The 26,771-nt window shown below is 33.7% G+C and overlaps 1 protein-coding gene across 3 annotated transcripts in view; it reads left to right on the plus strand.

Moving 5' to 3' along the window:
- Positions 1-20,489: 20,489 nt before the first annotated feature.
- Gasp (Chitin binding Peritrophin-A domain-containing protein Gasp) overlaps positions 20,490-26,771 on the plus strand; it is a 37,014-nt gene continuing 30,732 nt past the window's right edge. For 2 of the 3 annotated variants that reach the window (XM_081765616.1, XM_081765618.1), the window contains exon 1: positions 20,490-20,650. In XM_081765616.1, coding sequence (XP_081621742.1) covers positions 20,608-20,650 — 43 coding nt within the window. In that variant the 5' untranslated portion in view covers positions 20,490-20,607. The remainder of the gene's footprint in view (positions 20,651-26,771) is intronic. The other variant, XM_081765617.1, reaches the window with a different exon arrangement.

The raw sequence follows: 26,771 nt of genomic DNA on the forward strand, positions 1-26,771 counted from the left end.
GAAAAACTTTTTGTGCTTCGTTTCTATGAACTGATAAAAAGATGTATTTTTCAGTCTTGGAGTGTTTTCTGTTTTTCATTTTTGTTGCCACTTTATACTTCGATTTTTTGCATAGTTTTCATAACCTATAGGGATGCTTCCCACTTCCCGCAACAACTTCGAAGTTCGCATGAAATTTACTTTTTGCGCTCGCCACTTGTGATGTTTATTTTGCAAATTCCTTCTTACTGGACATTTGTGGCGTTTCGTCAGCAGAGGCAAGGTAGTCCAAATTCTTCTTTTGCTATATTTATCCCAGGACGAGCCGACAAAGTTTACCAGCAGGAAGGTCAAAGGTTTAAGTTTATTCCAGACAGACACATATAGAATAGTGTCTGATTTTCCGATAAGTAATCCTCATGTTTAAAAATGCAGGAATGCATCCTAATCCAGCACCAATGACACATTTGTTTCTGCGCAACATGCTTTGATTAGAATGACACCTGTGTGGCTTGAAAACGAATAACCACAGAAAACGCGACCAACCGATCCAGAAAACGACATACTGTAACTATATGCTTCAGGGGTACATCGACTCACACGGATTACATAAAATACTGGGAACACATTCACTACAGCTGTATTTTAACTAAAGCCAAGAAATTCGAGTGAAAGATGTAATGATTTTCCCCTTTTTACATTCTATAAAGAAAATTCAAGTAGTACCGGTATTTTTGCAAGACTCTTGCGCAAGAGTCTTGGTCTTGGTCTTGCATGCAAGACTCTTGCAAAAACTGCAAGACCAAGATTCTTGCGTTCATCACTACCGCGGAGTGTTCGGGATTGCAACATGGTGTGAAATAAATTATCAAAAAAATGTTAATATTTTTTTTTATTGAAAAGTAAGTAAAAAGTTAATGAAATTGGTTTGGGAAATAGATCATATCTTGGTAATAAGCATTATCAGCTTTATTAATTAGAATAGTTCGCTATATTTATTATTTGCTGTATTTATTAGTTATGTCTGTAATTATAATTCTTATTAAAGATATATATATATATATATATATATATATATATATATATATATATATATATATATATATATATATATATATATGCGAGAGCCCGTAACCTTAGCTGTAAAAAGGTTGAAGGTTGTATAAACCTCATTTACAATAAATTTTAATATCTGTCAAAAATACAGCACTTTACTGTGAGAACAAAACATCTTTTAAATATCAAGTGAGTTAAAATTCACATGGTGAAGCTGTGTCCTACTTCCAAACTGTGGGAAATTAATATTGAAACCGCAAGTGCTTCCCTTTGTCACTTCCCCTTGAAATAGATCCTTTGTTTTATGTAGTTAACGTCCCATTCAGCACCGAGGCTATATGACACACATATCTACAGTTTAACATGGAATCTGAACCATCATAATGCATTCAATGACCTCCACTTGGGATCGAACCCAGGACCATTTGCACGAAAGGAGCGAGCGCTAACCAGTGGGGAGGACTCCATCACAATACGGGAATCAGATCGGAGATGCAGCCTGTTTTCTCTACGGAGATCAGAATAAAAACCAGAAGTTCGAGCAGGTTTCTACAGCTTCCAATCCTACTAATGAGATAAAGAAGTAGATAGAACTTGCTTTTCAAACGCCGTATCCGTTTGAAAGAAGCGTTTGCCGCTATCAATTCAATTTTTATGCTATGGCGAGCAACGCTGAAATGTTATGAATTTGTTTTTATCACTCCTGATTTGAATAGAGTGTTAAGGAAGGAGATTCCACCTATTCTTTGGACTCTGAATCCATATTTAAAATAAAACTCTTTTGGTTATCTGTTATCGTTTGCAAAGCACAGTGTGCAAGTCGAATAAAGTCGGCACGTCTGAGTTGGGCAGAATGTCACATAGAGCCCGTAGAAAGGACATCTTTCGGTAGACCCAGAGGAAAATGGTATAAGAATATAAAATCTAATGTTAGAAAATTTACAAACAAGAATTTTGAGTGGACATTTTTGATAGAGAAGAGAGTCCAAGGGCGAAGTTTTATTTCTACAGTGATAAGCCTTCTTATCTATCAAGCAATAGAGCTAGTTAGTTATGAATAAGAAATTGGTTATTAATAAATCTAAAGGTGAAACTAGTTCTGAGAGTGGTGTCAAAGGATGTTCCTTTTAATTTTTATATTATTCCTTTTAATTTTTTTAGGCTGGTTCATAGCAATCATTATGTAAGTATCACGATGTGGGAAGTATTACAACGTCGAATTTAAACCTTGTATCTTCTTTTGTTGAAGTTTAGCTTATCTCTTCAGCACGGAGGATATGGGAGACCAAAGGTGCATGTGCTAGCCAGTACAATAAATTGCTAAGATTAAAACATCAGTAAAGTGTGCACCTAAGAATTTGCATTTGAAAGTTAAAACTGTAATGAGGCAGGTTACGACAATCAAAATACAATATTTGTTATTCCCATCAGGGGTGGAGCACAAAGATCTGCTGCAATATCCACAAACTTCAGTAGTTTTCTTTGTGAGGCAAACTGAGTCATTGATATTTTGCAATGTTTCGACATGGAGAGTTCACAATTTTCAACACCCATAATTACTAACCTATGTAAGATTAGGGACACCGTTAACTACTAATTATCCCATTAATTAATCTATATGTGAAATATATGTTGACTAGCCCCATACATGAATTACTGTAATTAATTTGCATGCTTTTGACAATAGTATAATTTCATTCGCTTCCCCAAAGTTTCTAGTAAGGCATACTTCTCTTCTAAAAATATTAAGTAGGGAGAATTCCCTCTCATCCTCCCAGCATCCTTCCCTTGCAAACTTGTGTAAATATGTTCAGTATATAGAATAAAAATGGTTTTTAACCAAGGCTATAGGTCAGGTGATCTGGAAGGAAAGGCGTTTTGAAAATCGATGGTTGCGATCCTCGCCATGTTACGGATATATTATTGCAACTAATAAGCTATGTGAGGTAGAAGTTCATTCTGACAATATTCACGAAGTCCATCCAACCAAAGTGTTACTGTTATTTTGATAAAACAGCTTCACCAATAAAGGCCTTTCCTTATTGTTCGAACCTACGTTGATTCTCCCCGACTCTAGTGAGTGCTGATCCTTGTGGTTATCAGCATCTGGCCGCAAGTTGTGATACTACGTTGCTGAAGCCACCACTCAAAATTTTTAACACATACTTTGAACATTTTTCCACGAGTTTTGTGTTAGTTGTATCAATATATATATATATATATATATATATATATATATATATATATATATATATATATATATATATATATATATATATATATATATATATATGAATATTATATATATGAATTTTATACTGAAAATATGGTAGGGGACGTGGTGGCTCAATGGTAGATCGTTCTCCTCTGGTGCATGGGGTCCTTGGTTCAATCCCAGCTCAAGCCAAGTGAGCTTTGTGGTGAACAAATACCTTGTGCGTGGGTTTTCTCGATGTTCTCCCGTTTCCTCCTACTTTCTTCATGCCACCATTTCATTTATTTCTCATCATCACCGTTTCTTTTAGCCTACCCGGCATAACTGTGGAACGTAAAACTTAGTACTATAAGATTCGTACTTGTTTACCTACGTTAAATTATTGTTAACAATTTTGACTAATATTATATATAAGCACAAAGATCTGCTGCAATATTCACAAACTTCAGTAGTTTTCTTTGTAAAATGTAAGTTCAGTGATAATGTAAGAAGAATTTGACCCATTACATCTTAAAATTCAGGATATTCATTGAAACTGTTATACATCTAACTGATTTCCTTTATTATATAAAAGGTATTTAGTCAGCACGGATGGAATCAGAGAAGATTGAAACGAAAGTGAGTTTATTTCTAGCTCCGCTAAATGAATGTGAATTGTATTTATGCTAATTGCTTTAAACTTCTCACACAGGATTCCCTGCTGAAGAAAATTTCCATCAAACTATGTGGAATCTTCCTCTAGCCTGTTCACTATTACATTATCTTCTTCATGGATTGTATGCTTCTTTCATGTCAATTTTCTTTCAAACAATAATAAAAAATTTTTATCATCTAATAAAAGTGTTATATTATGCATAATAATGAATGTGCAAAATACCTGCATATCATACGTTACTCTTGGAGGAAATATGTATAAGTGGTTATTAATATTTATGTTTTTTTTTTAAAAAAAAAAAGTCCCCTAATACCAAATTAAACTTAGTTTAATCTAATTTTATTACATAAGAATATACTGTTTCTGGCCTTGAAAACTTTATAATGAGCCTTCAAAACAGAGGATTATTGTGCCTTGACTTTCCTACTTTCAATACAGACACATATGCACAAATGTTTCATTTATAATTTGTTCTCAGAAACATAAATCTTTCTTAATACCTATCGTAATTATATTACGCCTTTTTCAAATCGAAAATAAAATAACTTGTAAAGACGTTAAGCACGTGTTTTTATCAGTGTAATAATGTATTTTGATAATAATAATAAAGTTAACCTATTTATTCACTTTGATGTGTTTCTTTTAAATCCTTTCGTACGAGTTCTACTTAAGAATAATTTGTTCTGTTTTTATTGATCACAATTTAATTAATCGTTCTTTGGCTGAACTATGCCTACCATATCTAACGAGCAACGCCGTTTGTACATACGTGAACAATTAATTAGTCGTGAGATAGAGTTTTCATGATAGGATTTATTTATATAATTTTGAAACAAAAAGTACACGAACTATCAACCAGATTTACTATATTTGGAGAGGAATACATACTTTCTAAAGTTCTTTTTCACATTCTTTCCTTGTTCGAAAATCAACTTTATCATATAAGATTTAGTGAATTTGAAGGTGTTAAAGATTACTTTAAAATTACTGACAGCCGGTATATATTCTCTGTTTAATATGCGATTATATGATTTAATTTAAAGTATATACTTAAATCCGAATATAATTTTTGTCAACTAACTTTCCTTCATGTAAAAAAATGTCCCTTAATATTTTTCCTTCCAGGTATTTCTAAATTGAAATAGAAACTTGTGTGTCATTCTTGTAATAACTATGAATGCATCACAATACCTGTTTCAGAATTTGACAATTTAAACTTATTATATCAAAGTTTTAGAAACTTTTTAGATTAGTTTTATTTATTCTGGAAAAGACAAATAGATGAAGAAAAAATAATAATAAGTAACACTAAGACCTTCGATGTCCCTGATTAGTGTAGCTCTCAGTTTGATTTCAATGTTGGTTCATGCTGTCCGTCGGCCCTGATAAATAAGAAAATAAAAGCAAAAATAAATTGCCAGAAGTGTAGTATCACCTTCCAGTTAATTGGTTACCATGTTTGCTTTTGAAGACCGTATTTACAAACTTCTCGATGTTGTGCATCATTAAAGGCGATGAAAAACTACTTGAGTTCTGAGATATTAAGTTCCTACCTGGGAAAGCTGTAACTAATTTCGTTGGCACTTGATTCGCTGACCCATTTTAATGTGAACCTTTTGTCCAGCCATATCATTTTATACTTATCCATAACAAGTTTAGCTATACTTTAGTTGATTGCACAATAGTTGTACAAACACTAGAATTTAATGCTCGTGTTAGTACTTAGCCATCATTAAATATCAATAAACTTATCGCATTGTGCACAGTTATCAATTAAAATAATATAATTTCATTCTAAAGTATATCATCTTTCAGTATATCATCTAAAGTATATCTAAGGGAATTCTGGTCTCCAACAATATCGGCCATTGCCATTAGAGTAATCCTGTAATCCAACATTCTGGAGGTAAGATATGATCCAACTGTACCGGATTCAAGTCCAGGTCGTAACTTGGGGATCATGTTATTAGTAGACTCTGTCCTTCATAATCTCGTTGTTGGAGACACAAAATCTCAAACTCCATCGGTACCAATTTTGTGTGTTGAAGCAAACATTCATTAGCCAGTAAAAAAAAAAAAAAAAAATCTGCTAAGAAATAACTAATATGCTGAACCAACAATTTGTATATCAACACTTGGAAATCAAAATAACATCACACACAACGAAATATTGTAATTTGTTTAATACAACTATCTTTCAGTGAATAAAATAATGTATAGGAAGAAAAATGTATTAAATGTTGCTGCTTTATTATGTTTTCATTCCGAAAAATATGTTAGAATTGGTGCTATTAAAGTAATAACTACACAATTAACCTTGACACACTCTTTATATGTTAAAGTATTATTGAGCATTATAACTAAATAAATACAATATACAATATATATACTGATAAGGAAATGTGTTTTTATAATAATTACACGAGAAACGTTAAAGCAACTTCAAAACTGAACAAAATTATAACCATTAAATAACACGGAAAAGGTCAAAAGTTTTGTATGTAGCATTGGTTTTACAACAGATAACGAACGCCTATATTGGTATATTTAATAATATCTAATACAATCTCTCAAAAGTGAGAACTATAATTACCCATAAGATTTTATTTAGTTAAAATTTCAAAGAAATATTTTTCCAATTCAGTAACTAATATTTTAATCTTCAAAATCCATTAATTTCTTAAGAATTGTGAAATACATTAAATTATTGAGCTTCTTAATGAAGAGAAACTGCTCTTTTACCGTAAATTAAAATTGTTAATGTTTGTGACACAAAATTAAACTAAAGAATAAATATTCAAAATTGATAGTTTTGCACAAATAGATATAATCATCACATTTCTTTCTTTTTGTTTCTTACAAGTAAACCTTACGTTTGGGTGAATCGAGTTGCTGACTGAGACACATATGAGAAAGTACTACTAAATGTGGCCAGTATTTCAGTGAAGTTGAAGGTGCGAAGCTCCAGGGGTTTAGGAGATACAGCTACCAGAACATCACATGGAAGTACTGAATAGTCTTTATACAGTTCGAGGTAAAAGCTCTGTAAGACCTCTTGTAACGACAAAAGGTGAATAATAAATACATGGGTACATATTAGGGCTAGGGGAAAGTCATATAGTAAAGGTATACCTGACGGCGGCCATCTTGGAATCCGCCATTTTGAATTAAGGTTAAGTTTTTAAAATAGGAATAGGGTCATGTGATACATGATTTAAGGCGCAAATTTAATCAGAAGAACAATGGTGATGTTAATTTTGATTTACGCGCAATTGGTAAAAAGTTACAGGGAAATTAAATATTGTTGCAGCATATATATTAGTCCTTTACCCCACCTTGTAACTTTTGTGTTAATGATAATAATTAAATAAAAAGCAGGTGGATAAATATTAGGTATATGGTAAGAGTTGCCTTGATGACGGCCATGTTCAAATCCGCCATTTTGAATCAGACAAAATTTTTAAACAAAACGCATAACAGTGACACCTTATTAATAGCAAATTTTACCGTAACTTCAACGCTATAACCATTTTTGCTATATCATTAACCAGCACAAAATTAAATGGATCGCTCCTTACGACTACTGCTTTGACGGAATTGTTAACGACAAATGGGTCAAGTGTAACTCGATTGCCTTTGTCAGAATCTGCTCACTGTGAGCAGAGCATTTGTGCAAGTCATGCACTCTTTCTGAACTACATATTGATTGTACTAATTGAGGACTTTTCTGGAAGAAAGACCCAAGTTCAATTATGACTCTATTCCACTTCGGTCATTTTCCCTTAAACTAGCGACTTGTTTATGCGATAACAAATGCTGGTTAATGATAAAGCAAAAATGGTTATACCATTGGATTTATGGTAAAATTTCCTATTAATAAGGTGTCAATGTTATGCGTTTAGTTTAAAACTTTTGTGTGATTCAAAATGGCGGATTTGAACATGGCCATCATCAAGGTAACTCTTACCATAGACCTAATATTTATCCACCTGCTTTTTATTTAATTATTTTCATTAACACAAAATTTACAATGTTGGGTAAAGGACTAATACATATGCTGCAACAATATTTAATTTCCCTGTAACTTTTTACCAATTGCGCGTAAATCAAAATTAACATCACCATTGTTCTTCTGATTAAATTTGCGCCTTAAATCATGTATCACATGACTCTATTTCTATTTTAAAAACTTAACCTTAATTCAAAATGGTGGATTCCAAGATGGCCGCCGTCAGGTATACCCTTACTATATGACTTTCCCCTAGTCCTAATATGTACCCATGTATTTGTTATTCACCTTTTGTCGTTACAAGAGGTCTTACAGAGCTTTTACCTCCAACTGTATGAAGACTATTCTGTACTTCCATGTGATGTTCTGGTAGCTGTATCTCCTAAACCCCTGGAGCTTCGCACCTACAACTTCACTGAAATACTGACCACATTTAGTACTACTTTCCCATATGTGTCTCAGTCAGCAACTCGATTCACCGAAACGTAAGGTTTACTTGTTAGTTTCTTTTTTTCCTTTTTTCGTGAATCGTTCCATTCAGCAACTAGGACCCTTATCAATGTGGTCTACATCTATCAGAAATGGGATTGGTCCTGGATATCCTGACCCTCTCAAAACCCTGACTTTTCTTTAAATTTGGTCAAATTTTAGGAATTATTTTACAAATTTTAATATAATTTATGCTCATGTTGAATTTTAATCCTGCCTGAAATAAATTCCTGCGAACGTTCCTGATATCTACCATGAAGTCGAATGCCATGTTTCCCTAGAATTGAAGCCAGGTTTCTATCATTATTCCATGCTTGTGCTTCCATCAATACCTTATGGGATTATTTCATTCGTAGTATTAGGTATAGTCTTGTTCAAATAATCTTAGTCAGTCATCTTCGGAAGGCATACTCTGGCAACCATATATTGGTAATTCTAATAGTTTACTCTGACAACCATATAGTGGTAATTCTAATAGTTTAACTCTAAATAAAGATCACAATTGGGCAAAGAAAATTTACATTTGTTTCACTTAATTCCATATATGGCAATTATACAAGTAGTCTTCAGAGAAAGGTGGGTGGCTAGCTTTTCTTGAGCAAGACTGTAGCCCATTATACACAGGGTATGTTTATGCTAAAATATGCATGCTAATAACCGATATCAAACTCAGGACTATGAGTGCAGAAATCACAGCTATTTACTCTGAAAACTTTTAAATACCCCAAATTATCTGTGGTCTGTGCATACTGAAATTTTTTAAAATATGACCATTTTATATTTATCATTATTTGAAACTCTCCTTCAGAGATTCAGATTTAGTGCAAGATCATTATGAAGATCATTACATCTTTGAACATTATAATTAGTAATCAGTGAAAGTTCTTTTGTAGTAAAAGGAAATATGAAAAAGCAAGTTCACTGCAGGTGTATGGTGGTAAGTGACACTTAGAATACTACAGAATAGCTAAATAGTTCTGAGTATTTCACTTGGAACAGTTTTGACAGTTTTAAAAATTAACTAATAGGAATTCACAGCCCTCTTGTTGAGACATATGAAATGAAATTTTAATTTAAAATTTACCGCATATATCCTTTAGAATAAAGATGCAAAGAAATTATGAAGAAATAGTGAAAGAAAGATGATATGAAAAGAAACAGTGGCGTACATTGAACTTCACCAAGGTAAATTCAAGATCCAAAGTTCATACTGTTTCAGGATGCACATTGTTTTTCTAGTCGTATACGTATCCATGTCCTATTCCAAAAACTAGCAATGAAAAAAAAACTTTAGACCAATTGCAATTCTATCTCCATTTGCAAAAATTTCTGAATATATAATATACAATCGCTTACTTAATCACATTAGATCTAGCCTCTCTATATACCAACAAGGATTTCTCAAGAATAAATCCACTTCAACTAATTATAAGAATCTTCATAGCTTCAGAACTACACAAAGGAGATCAGGTGAATGTAATCTATACAGATTTTCAGAAGGCGTTCGATTTAGTTAACCACGACATCTTACTTGAAAAACAAGCTCTTATGAGCAAGCCCGTATTAGGTAAGTGCTATTCTGTGCTCGAGCACAGACAGCAGAATTTAGGGGGCGGCAAAATTTTGGATTTTTTAAACATTCAAAATAATGTAATATTTAAAACTAGCAACCCACAGAGTCCCGCGCAAGCGCGAGGAAATATGTTAATATGTTTAATTCGCTCTAATCACAGTAGATACTAATTAACTAGCTTATCTGATTGCTTTTAAAAAGTCATCCTCTCTCACCCTTACAACACGGGGTGAGGATGAACTTTAACGTCATGAAAACCGATCCCGCCAAACTCAGGGACCTCGAAAACTATGAATTAAACACTAATATCTGTCGTTTTCGATTATTTTTAAAATCTCACCCCCTCACTGGGGAATGGAGTATGACCTTGATGTAGAATTGCATTAAAACTGTCACTATTCATCTCAGCGAGCCCAAAAAATATTAATTCAACTCTAATATTGGTCGTTTTCGATTATCTTTAGAATGCACGCGTATTATTCTTATGAGGACTTTGCACCCCCATATCTCAGCTGAGTTGTGACCTAGGACCTGAAATAGGTCATTTGGATCATTTCTCTGAGAGCTTTAAAACATATTAAAATTTCACATTTCTATCTATTATGGTTCTCGAGTTGAAAAGTGCTACAGACAGACAACTTACTATATTATGATATTAAGCTATTACTGATGATGAATAACAAAAACGAATATTTTCTTATCAGTTGTCACCAATAATTGTTGTGTGAAATATAAAAATGGTACAATAGTTGATTAAGAATTAATAGAATGCATTTTCGCCGGACAGCAAATTAAAACCTACATGAATAAATTACATGCCAGTATTGAGAGAATGTGTACCCAATTGATGAATGGTTAAGCTCGTTGTCTGTAATCAAGGGGTCCCAGAATCGATTCCTGGTGGGAACACAGGTGGTTCGGATCTCAAGTTAAGGTATAGATCTCGTCCATAGTACATCATCATCCCATGGAAGGCAATGGCAAAATACCATGGGTTCACCTCGCCCAGGGACCTTCTGGTCAAACACCTACCAGCGGGCAGAACAGCACATCATAATCATCATTGAGAGAATTAAGCCATCTAATATTACGTTGTAACTTTTGAAACTAGTAATACCTAAACTGCTACTCGACAAGAGCTGGTATGTTTGCAAAATCACGGCTTGTTTCCTTGTTTGAGACATAGGTTTGTGCGAAGGGGCGGCAAATTATTTGGAGCACAGGGGCGCACAATATATAAATACGGGCCTGCTTATGAGTCTTTCTAAGTAAGCATTAGTACCCTTTTCACATCATACTTACGTGATCGTAGACAATCTGTAGCTTACAAATGTCATATCTCCAATAATTTCAATGCTTTGTTAAAGACCTTGGTGTTACCTTCGACCCAAAACTGACTTCAGAAATCACATCGAAACTATGGCAAACAATGCGTATAAGAATCTTAGCTTTGTTTATCGTATAAGTAGAGATTTCCGTAGCCACATGACAATTTTGAAATTATATTATTCCTATATTAGACCCCAACTGGAATACGCTTCTCTTATTTGGACTCCCCATAATGCAAAATACACCCAAATGATTGAAGGAGTACAGTGCAAGTTTTTGAGATTACTAATGTATAATAAAACTAGACTGTACCCTGCATATATATTATACCTATTATTATACATATTATACATATTATATTATTATAAGAAACAATTTCAATATTCTGACAGTAGAGCAACGTAGGCATGTGAATGATTTAGTTTTTCTACATAAAATAACAAACACTAAAATTGATTGCATAGGACTAAGTGCTAATATATTTCTGCATGTTCTGACGTCTAGAACGAGATTGAAGAATAATAGCACCACGTATTCTAAGAAAGCACGTACTGAAATCCTATGTAAATCCCCTTTATGGAGAATAAGCTCTTACTACAATAATACTGAAGAAAATTGTGAAATGATAGACGTATTCGATATGTCTGAAAAAAGTATTTAGGAATACAATTTCTTGTATGATAAGCTGAGTTAATTAGTGAAGCAATAAAAATTTATTTATTTTTTCCTTCTGTGAAAATAATGACATTTCATCATTTATGTAAACAAACACTGTAAATGGGCAGAACGCCTGCTGTGTTGTTACCATATATAAATAAATATCTTAATACGGTGAATGTTTATTTTTAACAATATATTGTTGAAGAAGGGTTTATTAAAATTCGGAAACCCCCTTTTTGCTTACACCACTGGAGAGAGACAGAAAAACATCATATGTTCTCAGGGAATTAATGTATTCACCACAAATCAGCATGGTCTTAGTTCAAATACTAAATAATTCATTATTGAAACATTATGCTCTAACGTATCTTTCGGGTTTGGTGACCTTTTGTACTTAGGATTATTCTTTTGACCTGCAGCATTTTAAATATATTACTTTTTTTTGTTAGTCAAACTTTAAGGATTGTAGTATAATGTTTTTACGAAGCACATATTTGGTATTGAACTATGTTGCTGAGCTGGATTTTTCTAATTTTTAAGAGAAAATATTAATAGTGAAACTTTTTCTCATATATTCAGGAAGGTGAGAAAAACAGGTAGATTTTCCTCTTGTCCATTTGAGAAGGTAGGAGAGAGAGTCTGAAAGTAAATTCAATTGATGCCGTGAGCTTTGATGGTAATTAATTTTGCCTCAATCTATAATACTAACCTACTTGGTTAATCAACCAGTAGTCCTATGATGCTCTCTGAAAAGGTAATAACTTTTTGAAATAATAATAATAATAATAATAATAATAATAATAATAATAATAATAATAATAATAATAATAATAATAAAATTAATAATAACAATTTCATTTTGGAAAGGGAAAATAACATTCTCAGGTGGCGAATTGAGTAACTTAAGACATTGACTACAGTTTATTAGTTATATTTCTCATCATTTAATAATATCTACATATAATTAAAACAACTGCATATGAAGGTTAATGCAATTGGTATCCACTACATTTTCGTCTCTATTTTGATTATACAAGTTTTACAACTGAATATACGTATATCTTCATTTTATTTCATATTAATTTGTTGGATTGTTGTAACTGCAGTAGTTCAAATTACCGGACTACGGAAGAGGGTACAAGGTAGATTGATCCCGTTTGGGAAACGGCATCAACGGGCAGAAGGAGGCAAATGATTTAAGAGTAACAATAGAGCAAAAAACATTAAAATCCTCTTTTATATATATATATATAAAACCTAAATTAATTTAAATTAAACTGTTTACAACTTTTTTCCAATTAGATTATGTGGTTGTCTAATTCTACTCATATGTCTACTTTTCTGTATTGGTGGGACAGTAAGTAGTAGGTCATTATGCGCTAAGATGAGACTTTGAAACTACTCAAATACTGTGGTACGTGTAGAATGGTTTCAGCTTCTTATTTAGAAAAATAAGCGAGAAAAAAAACATATACTTACAAAAAATCATGCTGATTTGACTCAGCTTTCATCTTCTCTCTGTATCCATATTCCATTTTCAGTATAGGTCTCTATAGAGTAAATGATCTTATTTCTGCTGTGTCATTTTTAGGCTGTTTCAACAGTGTCCACTGTATGATATATCTTGAAAAAGAGAGAGTTAAAGATACCAAACAATTGTAATGTGCTACAAAACTTGTTCTTATTCCCAATCTGAGCAAAAGTTACGTCTAAAATGTAATTTCGAAAATATACTTAGATTATTCCAGAGGGAAATAAATCGAAATTATCCTTGTACGAAATATGTTGATGCCTCACATTCGACACCTTCTCACCAAAATACTTTACGCCATCAATTATCATATCATAATAATCAAATTACGACAACCATTGGTGAGTGTGCTTTATTATTATTCATGAACATCGTATCGATTTAATACTAAGGTAATATTATATTTCGAAATTCAGTGAATATTTTATTACTTTCAAGAATTTAGAATGTTAAGTCGTTGCGGAAAATAAGATATTATAAATAGCTTCGAATGTAAATCACATAAAGCAGAAAACTTTTAACTATGTCATATTCATAATGCATTTGATTGACTTTTATGGTATGTGCCTACTTAGCATGATTACCAACCTACGTACTATCACACTTGCCAACATTTATAATTTCAAATAAGTAGCTCAAGAAAATTAGCACAAACGAAAAAAAATCAAACAGAAATAACAATTGGTGAAAATATTCAGAAAAATCCCTTAAGTGATATACTAAAAGTTCTCGAAAATGCAAACCGAGGAAATTATTTGTGACGTCATCAATATAGGGGCCACTGCCAAACTAGTTGCCCAGATAAAATAACGATATCTACGTTACGGTTCAATGTAGAGAAGTAATTTCGATGTCAGTTTAAAGAAATACATAAATCAGCATTTTATGAAGAGACAAATTTTCATAGAACACATACATTTAGAGACGTGTAGCATTAAATTCTAAAATTTAGAAGAATATTTTTCTCTCTTCAATTTTGAACTTGAAATTTCTCGGAAATAACGAGAAATATGAAAATTTGATCTTAAATAACCTGAAAGAGAGTTGGTATATAAGTTTCTTATGATGCCTTTATATTTGCTGTATCTAATAAACTAAGCGAGTAACTTGAGTTTATGCACTACCTTTTGCGGTCGAATGTGCCAATAGAGCAGACTAGTTCAGAATGACGTACTCTCATAAAAGAGTAATTTCTTTGTTAAAATTGAGGATAAGTAATTAATTGAGGTGTCGTTTGAAACAACAAAGAAAAGACATTACTTTATGTAGATAAATCATTTTTTTATATCACGTTTACAGATATTTAACTCTAAATCCTAAAATTAAGTTAAATTCTGTTTTTTAAGCTGCGTTTCTTTGCTTGCTTTTCCTTGGGTAATGCAACCATTGTAACATTAAGAAAATCTTTTGGCCATTCTCCACTCTTGTTAGTAGGTGAAGTTAATACTTTCATTGCTTTGTCTCCTAATACCTTGAGCAAATTTGCTGGTATGTCGTCATTTCCAGCGGCCTTCGTCCTTTGCCCTATGAAAACATTGCATTATTTCACATTCCGAAAATATAATGCTCTTTTAATCCATTAGTAATATTGTGTTTTTAAATAATTGATATGTATTAAATGAGTTATAGGCAGAAATTTTGTTTGGATCTTTATTTGATAACATTTCTTACACGTTGGGACATATAGCTTCTTGCCATACAACTGGAAAACAAGCGATTATTCAATTGACAACGCATTAGTACCTGGAATCGCATGGACAGTAGCACGTTGTGCCTCTAGTGATTAATTTAATAACTCTATGGGTTTAGCACTATTTGGTGATGGACATTTAAGTCATTGGCAACTACATGTCGGTCTTGCTCACTGTTTAGTAGAATATCACACAATTTTGCTGTATTTGCTTCTCTATTGTGAGGACGATCTTGACATCGAAATTTCCAGAACGAAATCGACTGAATCATCGTTTTGCTGTAGCTTTTGTTAACATATCTTACTCATAAACAGCACAATTTTTTCACGAGCCTGCATAGTATTCGCAGCTTTATCAAAATAAAATTGTAAAATATAGCGCAGTTGTGAGGGAAGTTCATTCATCTTCAGGGTGCTATACTTTAAGTCTGATTATTCGTATTATAACACTTTTTACACTGCTACTAGCTTCAGTTGTCAACCATTAAATAACACTAGACCTGGCTCATTGCGACTCATGTATCCTGTGGTTTGTGACACTAACATCTTCTCATGCGCAAGAGGTTCAATACTTTTAGGTAACTGATATTATGCTTTATGTAAATGCTGTTAAGATTGATAACAACAATCACTCATTTAGTATCATGATTTGACAGAAACTTAACGAGTGACTCTTCATACCGAAGTTACTTTCTTCTCTTTAATCTCCATCGTTTTACAAATTAAAGTCTGCACGACAGTTTCCAGGTGAATATTTTACACAAATAAGGGATAATTTCAGGGAATTATAACACAGTAAATAATTCATAAACAAAAGCACTATTTGATAGCGTTAAACATAAAAAAATTGTCAATTAGTTAACTGCTACGTACTACCTTATACTTAAAATATGAGATAAATTGATTACAATTAACTTCAGTTGTCAACCATTAAATAACACTAGACCTGGCTCATTGCGACTCATGTATCATGTGGTTTGTGACACTAACATCTTCTCATGCGCAAGAGGTTCAATACTTTTAGGTAACTGATAATCAGCTAGTTTCAAACAAAAAAAAAAAAATGCAATAAAAAGTACGAACCTGATGTTTAGTCTGTAGAAACTAGAAAAAATTAAATGAAATCTTTAAATTTTACGTCCCACGTTATGCCGGCTAAGCTAAAGGAGACGGTGATGATGAGAAGTAAATGAAATGGTGGAATGAAGTGGGAGGAAACGGGAAAAAACAGAGGGAACCCACGCACACGGTGTTTGTCCACCACAAAATTCATTTGGAGCGAGCTAGGATCGAACCAGGAACCCCAATGTAGATACTTTAGAGTTTGATAAAAGTGTATCAGGGTAAAAACATCAACTTCGTTGAATCAAAAAGAGCAATACAAGTGAAGGAAAATCAACTTCGCCATCATTGATATGCATTTACATCAAGGTCTATCACATTTACATCAAGGTCTATCGTAGTAATCTCCAAAAAATATAATTACGTTTCAAGAACAACCTAAAAGCTAGTAAAAGTATTGTGAATTGTGCTTTGGGTCCCACATATACAGTATGTTGCGTTTGTAAGAAAATGTTACGAAGTTGGTAAAGTGACTGAGCCAAATTTTATTTTCAGTGTGAGACCCACTCATTAGACTGAAAGAAATATACGTTTATCAACGTTGTTGCTAGGATCGTAACACCGCAAATTATGGATGCGTTAAAATATCAAATAATACTTTTGATAAAGTGGATACTTTCAAATATTTAGGATCAATATTATGAGACTAAAACCATATTCACGAAGAAACTAAATGTCAACTGAAAGCAGGAAATTCGTGTTATTATGCAGTTCAAAATCTCTCGTTGTCGCGAATTCTGTCGAGGAATTTGAAGCTTAAAATATATAAAACGATAATCATGCCTGTTGTTCATGTCTGTTGCGAAACATGGTCGCTTACTCCGAGGAAAGAACGTAGCCTGAAAGTATTTGAGAACAAAATCCTGAGATGAATATTTAGACCCAAGAGAAACGGGAATGGGAATTGTTAGGCTCATGAAATCTATGAAGCTTAGGTGAGCAGGTCATGCAGTTAAAATGGAAGAAAGTAGGAATACTTTGAAAGTCTGAACTGATAATTCAATTGGTAAAGGACCATTAGGAAGACTTACGCGCAGATGGGAAGACGATATCAAGATGGATATCGCAGAAATAGAAATACAAGGTAGAAATTGGATCCAGTTGTCTAAGATCAGAAGTCAGTGGAGAACTTATGTGAACGTAGCATTGAGCCTCCAGATTCCATAGGCCATAGAGTTAGGTAGTTGATAGAATTAGAAACTTTAAGGGCAGTTTTTATAGATAGAAAAGAGAAGAAAAGGTGTTAACGTACTGCGAGAAAGGGGGAAAAAAGGAGCTATTTCCCTCAACTATTTTGACAGCTGAACCTGTTATATTTGATTGCAAGCAATATAAACTATGTACCTCTCTCTATAGTAAAACATGTTTGTATATACTAAAGCTTCTTTCCGATTTATAGAGACCAATGAAAAGAACTTTGTATTCAGTAGGAGTGGCAATTCTGTAAATGTTGCAAATTTGACAATATTCGAATTGTTTTAAAGCATCTCTTTAGCAAAATCATTTAAGTTTTGACTCACGGAATTAGATTGCAGACTGTTTTTTTTTTTTTTTTTTTTAATTAGCATTGTTATTCCAAGTTCCCTTTTAATGATATGAATTCTTTCAATTGTACGTCCCATAATTATGCTCATTAGACTAAAAGAGACGTATGAAAGTGAATACTTGTGAAAAAAGAATAACATCGTGGAAACCTCGTGGAAAAGAAGCGGGATAACCTTGTGGAAACGCACGATCATAATGTTGTCCATCACAAACTCACATAGCCTGAGATCGAACAAAGAATCTCTCACACCAGAGATAAACTCTATACACAGAGTCACTGCTTCTTAACTGAAGGTACAAAACTGTTCCGTCTGCAAACCACGAATCTTCTTTCACTGAAGAAATTAGTGCATCTTTCAAATTAGATGTACGTCTTGGGACCTAGTAAACCTCTTTGATCGTGCCAAAATCCTCGCACAAGAAACAACACATTCAATCCACGATGACCGAGATATTTTTAATAAAATTTGAAGAAATGGTACCAAAAGAATGGGAAATGGGTAAAGGGGAAATCGGGAACATATTAATTGAATAAAGTACCTAAAAAGAAAAACAAAAACAACGTACTGCAAAATTATCTTCATGCCCAGCTGGAAGCACCATTTGAATACTTACGGAGAGCTCGCATTTGCTCTAACCTTTATACAGCGGGCAGGGATTTGAACGACATCGTAGACTCTCTCGTTGGGGACCCTGTTGACTCCCCTAACTATCACAGGGTATTTGTTGGAAAGCTAATGGATCACAGATTCCAACGAGATAACACTTGAGCAATTCCCACCCTATTTCAATTCAGTGAAAAGATATCTTGTCTTGCATGGAACCGTGCAAAAAAATATATCTAATTTACATAAAAAAACAGAGACTCAAAAAATTGGCCAACTTTGCCCCCCCCCCTACTTCCTCACATAAGTTAAAACTACTTTTGCAGGGTATCAGCGTGTAGCGGACTATTGCTTCACATAACAATTTTTATTACTGTACCCCCAAGGGGGGTATGCATGGTACCTTGCATATACATAAAATGCATATCAGCGGTAAGTTTCATCCTTTAGGAACACATTGATCTAGCTTAATTAGGAGCTGAGCTATTAAGGTTTAAAGCCTTGACGCAGCAGTTTCGTCCTTCGGCGTTTAAAATCTAATAGAAAAGAATGTGCGTCTAAAAGTCCTAACCGTAGTTATTAATTAGACCCTATTCCATCTTACTTTTTTATGTTTGTTTGTTAATCTATTCTACAAGATCTTCAATGAAACTCCCAATATCAATCTTTATCAAATACTGATGATAAAGTTGTTTAACCCAATTAAATCAAATAAGAACTATTTGCAATTATAGCACAACTCACAGTAGAGTTTATGAAAAATTGTATTCAAAAGGGCAGACAGAGACTAAGATAGGTAATTAGGCGTCTTGATTGAAGTAATAGGAATATTACCTTCTATTGAAAATAAACTATTGTATTAACAAAATACGTTTGAATATCGTTTTAACGTTAGTGACATTTACAAATATTTAATTTTTTGCATCAATGTTTAAAGTACTAGTTTTCAAAAATAAAGCTGAAGCCGATTACTTTCTACTATAGTAAAACTCACTTGTAAGCGAGGTATTCTGGTGAGGAACGATCTATACTGTGAAGGTTGATCTTGTATGGTAGTGTGTTCGATAGTGTACGATCGAGGTTCAGAGCCTACGTTAATAGAAGGCCCAATTATTTAGAGCCTTGTAATGTCGGTATTGGGTAAGGATGCAACACACAAAGACTCAAACTCAACCAATTTTAAAAAGAAAGGATCTCTTCACTACCTTGATTAATTTCTTTTATCCCAAAAATGAACTTCTTTTTGTCTTTGATTTTTCTGGAGAGTGAAAGACATTTATTTATTTTTGATTGAGTCGAATTTAGTTGAAGTAGAACTGAGATTGTTCCTAGCTTTTCACAATGTGAGTTACATTCTTTGTGCATGCAATTACATTCTAATGTTTGTTTCTCGATTTTCTTTTTGAGGGCCACGGTGGCTTAGTGGTAGAGCGCTTACCTTCGGAGCGTGGGGTCTCTGGTTCCATCCCACGCCAAGTAAATTTAGGTGGACAACATCGTGTCCGTGAGCTTTCTCGGGTTACTCCAGTGTCCTTCCACATTCTCATTCCATCAATTCTTCCACCAGCATTCACTTGGCTTAATCATCTGTCTCCCTTAGCCTAACGGGCATAATTGTGGAAGTTAAACTGGAAGAGTTTCTTCTTCTTTTTATCTTTCTATCTGAGCGCAAAGTAATACAAATAAGAAAAGATGTAAAAAGGTAATCAAAAGAAAATAATGTTGAAAATAAAATGAAGTGAATTTGCTGATTAAAGGTCTCCTACAACGTCATACTGTCATGTTGGTCCTCTGCAGGAAAGGAAGTAAACAATTAATTACTAGATCAGGAGGAATCAGAAGCTAAAAACGAATCAAATTCGAAAAAGAAGAAAAGAAATGAATTAAGTTCAAGGCAGACTTGTGCTACAGACGCTCCGCCCTATGCACTTGAAAAATCTTCCAACTCTTCGTTTCCTTTCCCCGTTGAGTGGTTTCCGCGGTGGAAGCGGCCTGGGTTCGAGAGTAGGTCAGTGGCGGGACGGGAAAGCGGCAATAACTTCCATGGTCTCACAAGCAGGTATAAAACCTGAGATCAGGAGAAAGACGGCGATTAGTATTTCAGTGCTCTAGGAAAAGAGTGTACATATATACACATACGAGAAACAAAATGAAGACTTCTGTATTAGTGTTATTAGCAGTTGCTGGGATCGGTACGTACCCGATATATTGTACTCTATCCCCCATACATCACATAATCATGCAAAAAGAATCATTCACATATATTTCATTTTTCACTTTATATACACACACAGACACACACATATACACACATACATTTACAAAAATTAATTGAAATCAAATAGCAAAAACTCATCGACGCACCTCAGTGTTTTCAAACAGGACTTTGCAATTTGACTATTGGAATTCTCAAAATGAACTGTGTTTCAGTGAAATTCGAGGATACTGCTGCAGGACCATTTCTGTTTACGTTTGAAACAATAGTTACGTGAAAATCGTGAACAAGTGTGAAATTTTCTTACATTTGGACTATTTTGTGCATCTTTTATGTCGAGTTTCAGCACCCAATACACTTATGTGAGTGAATCCAACGAGAAAGTTGAAGTTTGTTTGGAAGAGAAATGCGTGAATCTTTCGTGAATGAATGAAGTTACGTTTAATTCTTTTGCCAGAGGAAACAGAAACTGCACTGAGAATGTGTCGATGGTGTTTTGTTTTTTGATAGTTTAGTGGTTTACTTAAATTACAAATAAACGCTATAAAGAATAAGTTCAATTAAAAACTAAGTTCCTTTAAAAGAGAATATATGAAACTTGGAAGAAAATATCCAACGATAACTCTTTGTAGATTTTACATTCAGCTCTTTCCAAAGGTTATTATTTGAAGCGTGGTTTCCAACCATTTCTTTCCTATTAAAGTTCCAACATATCTATTTTCATTACTTATTCTATTTTCATATACAAAATCAACTGTACTATGAGAACTTCTTTGTCAGGAATTTGAAGGGAATATTGTTATTAACTGTAGTTGGTTTAGTTCATTACTTTCTTACTTAAAATCATAACTTCCTTTAAAAGGTAGAGAATACTTTGCTACAATTAATAAATTAAGAAGAAACTAAGAAACAGACTTCTCAACTTTTAATTTGAAATCACTAACTTTAAGTTCAAAACAAATTATAGAAATTTTAATAAGGAAATTATATCTTTATTCACATTAAGAGAAATATTCCTTTTCTTTTTCTTTTTAGTTGTCTATTTTTTCTACGTAAGGGCTGTCTTAGTAAATTCATTTATTTGGGAACACAGTTTTCTCATACTTTCTGCACTTGCTTTAAACTTTTGCTCTCTGCGGTGTATGCAATCGTATAACACATACACAATTATACATTTTATTCACATTATAGTAATTGTAAACAGAAATTCAGCATTGGTAGAGTTAAGTTATATATGTATATTTCAGTATATTGCATACTTTATGACGGCAATGGACTAATTAGAATTAAGATTTATTTTCCAGTAAATTTTCGATTATTCTTGTAGGAAGATTATTTATCTTTACTTTATTATTATTGTTTTGTCTTTCTAAAACTAAATTTTTACTTGAATGGTATGAGAACCGGAGATAAATACTGATACAATATTTCTAGCAAGTATGCCATACAATTAAAGCGATTAAAAATGAAATGAAATAAAATATTTAAGTTTTAGGTCCCATAGTTATGCCGGGTAGGCTAAAGGAGATGGTGATGATAAGAAATGAATGAAATGATGTAATGAAGAAAGTGGGAGGAAACGGGAAAATTCCGAGGAAACCACATACATGATGTTTGTCCATCACAAAGTTCACTTGACGCGAGCTGGGATGGAACCAGGGATCCCATGCACCAGAGGTGAACGCTCTACCACTGAACCACCGCGGCCCTAATTAAAGTGATTAAGTGCAAATAAGTTTTCTCAGTTAACATTCGTTGTTTGAAACATATGTACTTTCAAAATGCAAATAATGATTCAATACATATTACTGGGATTACTGGGCAGACACTGTACTTAAATGTAGATTCATAGTTTACTGAGGTAAAGAAAATGAAATGTGAAATTACATGACTAGCCACAGATACAATACGGTGTTGCTGATTAAGAAACAAGCAGAGTGTTAATGTCCACGGAAACTATGGAAGTGCCGATTTCCCTGAATAAACAAATTTAAAAATAATGCATTATATATCAAGATCAATGGATTAAAATTAAAAGCTTCCTCTCAGTAGAAAACCACACTACTCCGCTGGAAACAAAAGAATTAACTCCTGAACATTCTCCCTCTCGTTATTGTAGAGTAGATATTATTTCATGTACCTTAGCTTAGTTTTACGCACATTGTCTATAAAATATATTCAGTGTATTTGTAGGCATATTAGAATATGCCCAATAATTTTTACGCAATGTGCTTATGTCTCCTGTACTGGAAAAGGCAGAAAGCTGCACACTATCACGACACGTCTCATATGGGTTGTAGTTTAAACAAATGCAAAAATTGAGCTCCCGTCGTTGAATAAGCGGTTTGTGTACGCGCCTTTGGTGTGGGAGACCTGGGTTCGATTCCCGGCGGGAGCTCATGTGCTTCGGTTTCCACGTTAATCAGTAGATTCTGTCTCGTATAGCCTTGGTGCTGAAAGGGTCGTTAAACTCAAACCCAAAAATCAAGTTGTGTCTCTAGTTATTTTGCTGTCTTCCGTTCGTTGAGTTCAATGTACCTCTACTTTTTGTTCTTTCGATTAATTGTCAGTGGTCTCCACTGGGAATGCAACCCAAGGCCATGTTCAAATGTGTAAACGTCGCGATAGGTTTATCACATGATCCTTCAATTTATTAAAGTAAGCTAATATTTTTTGATCAGAAAAACCTTACAAAGTTTTGTTATTCTAAATTATTGCAGAGCGAGTATCAGAAATTCATTCCAGAAAGAATTTGTGTTCAGAAAGCAGAAGAAAAAGAAGACTGAAGTGTGATTTGGCATGGTTCACAGTAGAGTGACAACACGCGGGTATTCATTGGCCTGCTCTACATTGCAATGAGAAATTAGTGAAGGCGCAAAAGCCTATCAGTCACGCTAAAATTTGGGTCACAACATATGCTGTGGTGCATTGCGAGATGCATGCATGAATGGCTGACTGGTCGTTGGTTGACTGTTTCTTCAGAAATTGTCAGGCAAACTCATCTAGATGTATAAAAGGGCCACGATGGACATATTTTCTTTCCTTCTTTAAGTTAAAGAGAAGGAAGGAGAAGCATTCACATGCATAACTTTTCAATGATTAGTTAAAAAAAATACTTCTCGTGGGTTTATGTTTTTCCCTAAATTTAATGAATATTATGACGTTGTTTATATATCCCATTAGCTGTTAGATTACAAATAAATAAAGGAGCAACCAATAAGTTCACGAAATGGCATATAAGGAAGGAATGCTTTCTTACTTTTTGAGTATCATGCAGTTTCTTCATTGCAATTAGAAACGTATAAATGCTACTTTTAATCAAATTGCTCTGTTTCAGTTTTGTTTTGTTAGTTTTACGTTAGACGTCTATGAGTAAAAATTATGAGAAACAATGTTTCCAGTTGAGATGAAACTCGGGAATACGCATTCCGATTCCGAAAATTAACACGTTAATTATTTGGACTACCATAGTCATTACTACTTCATTTACGCTTCTAGATTAGGCTCACAACTTGCCAAAATTCTATTTTTCATTTACATGTAACACATTACAAGATAAGGAGAAAACAAGAGAGATACCATTAAATAGAAGAGGAATATGAATTATATCATTTGCCTGTCTTCGAAAGTGCTGTTTCGTTTATGCACTTTCAGTGAATTGCTATTTAAAAGTTATAAATTGGGTTAAATACTATGTGTAGTTACTATACACGAATATGGTCGCTTATTTGAGTTTAGTGACCCTTTCACAAACAATACTATATGAGACGTAGATCTGCAGCTTCACGTGAGATCCGACCCACGCGAGCTACCGCCGGAAATCGAACCCGGGACTCCCATGCTAAAAGCGGGGACTCCCTATCCACTTACTCACGAGGGAGCTGTAAATACGAATACGGAGATTTCAATTGTTGGTAGGAAACGTAACCATTACTGATACTTTTCTTTTTCTAGTATTGATATGTGTAGAGGTTTCTAACTTAAAGATAACAGTTTTATTTCTTGTAGTTAGATTATCCAATTAAAGCTTTCTTTTCTTTTTCTTTTCTTTTCTCTTTTCTCTTATAATTTTCAGAATATTGAATTCGTTCAAATTAATTTTGATCAGATTAGTCGAAGATATGGAATTTACTTTCAGTTTACGCACGATGAAAATTATGTTCCTGTAGATTTCCTTTTATATTTCGCTACGTAAAGTTTAAATGCAACACTCAACTTAATTCTTTATTACTTTTCCTCTTCTGAAATCTTGAGACGCTTTAGAAATTACCGTGTTAGAATCATGTAACGGTTTGTATCATAACATTCTTTTCTAGTTCTAATGTACTAACTATTGATATTTACTCGAAACTTTTTTTTTTTTTTTTGAAATTTCTGGCTATCCACGTGCTCACGATTAACATGGTACTGCGTTTGAATCGTATTAAGCTTTAAAATGTTTGCTATTGACTCAGCATCATGCTAACTAACTAACTAGAACTCTATGACCTATGGAACCCGCAGGTTCAATGCCGCGTTCACAAAAGCTCTCCACTGACTTCTATCCTTAGCTAACTGCATCCAGTTTCTACTTTGTATTCCAATCTCTGCGAGATCCATCTTAGTATTGTCTTCCCATCTGCGCCTAGGTCTTCCTAATGGTCGTTTTCCGATTGGTCTTCCAGTCAAGACTTTGAAAGCGTTTCTACTTTCTTCCATTCTAGCTACATGACCCGCCCACCTAAGCCTCCTAGATTTGACGACCCTAACAATGTTGGGTAAACCGTATAAATTATTTAGTTCCTTGTTATGAAGTTTCCGGTATTCCCCATTCCCGTTCCTCTTGGGTACGAATATTCGTCTCAGGATCTTGTTCTCAAATACTTTCAGTCTATGTTCTTCCCTCAGAGTAAGTGACCATGTTTCGCAGCCATACAAAACAACAGGCATGATTATCGTTTTGTATATTTTAAGCTTCAAATTCCTCGACAGAATTCGCGACGACAAGAGATTTTGAACCGAATAGTAACACGAATTCCCTGCTTTTAGTCGACATTTAATTTCTCCGTGAATATGATTTTCCTCTGTTAATATTGGTCCTAGATATTTGAAACTATCCACTTTATCAAAAGTATTATTTAATATTTTAACGCATCCATAATTTGCTGTATTCCGGTCCCGACGCAGATGATGGAATTGTATGTAACTAGTAAAACTATGGATCAACAAAGAAAACCTTAAATTTGGTAGTTGATGTTGATCATTGCTTAGATCTTGCATCACCCAGTTGCAGTCTTGCACTGTCACTGTGTCACCAAACTCGTGTGTTTGTAATCATGATTTTGTTTGATGAATTGAGAGCTGATAAATATTGAAATGACTTGCATGGAAATAAATAATCTAAACGCCTTCTGCCTGGAACGTAAAATATTGACAGGGTATTAAAGAACTCAACAAGTCGATATTCTGATTAAGTGCAAGTTCACTAAGGACTGAATTCAACTAAACTAGATATGTTTTACAAAATCAAATTTCTTTAGTTTCCCAGTGTTCGCAATGAGGAAAATCTTATCGTGTGTTTGATTCCTGCAAAGCTATGTAAGTATATGTCACTATATACTAAATCCGTTGGATGTTGTGAGAAAAGAGTGAACGATGTGAAACTTCTACTAAACATCTTATTTCTAGGAAGTATACAACACTAACAAACGCATATGTATAAACGGTTACATATATTTAGACATCGCATCAGACTATTAACATCCATTTCTTTCCTTTTCTTGCTCGCCAATGATTCTGGTGGCCATGTTGAAATCGGTTAAACCGTTTAGAAGATGAAATCCAAAATTCATTTATTTTTTTAAGGGAAGAACGGAATGCCGCTCACTGACGTTTACTGTCTCGATTATATATATATGTTTCGAATCTAGTAATGAATACATGGTTCTTTCCTGGAGTTTTGAAGACTTTCCGAGAAATTTTAAGCGTATGTTTAAACACAATTCAGTCTCTAAAATTATTACATCTGACCATTTGTGGAGGTACCTTTGTGTCTGGCCTCGTTTTTGATAAGCAAAGGAAACACATTATGTTCTGCTTAATTCAGCGTTGTAAGGTAG

Source organism: Thermobia domestica, chromosome 7 (assembly GCF_964235325.1).
Source record: "Thermobia domestica chromosome 7, izTheDome1.hap1.1, whole genome shotgun sequence".
NCBI classification, from domain to species: Eukaryota; Metazoa; Arthropoda; class Insecta; order Zygentoma; family Lepismatidae; genus Thermobia; species Thermobia domestica.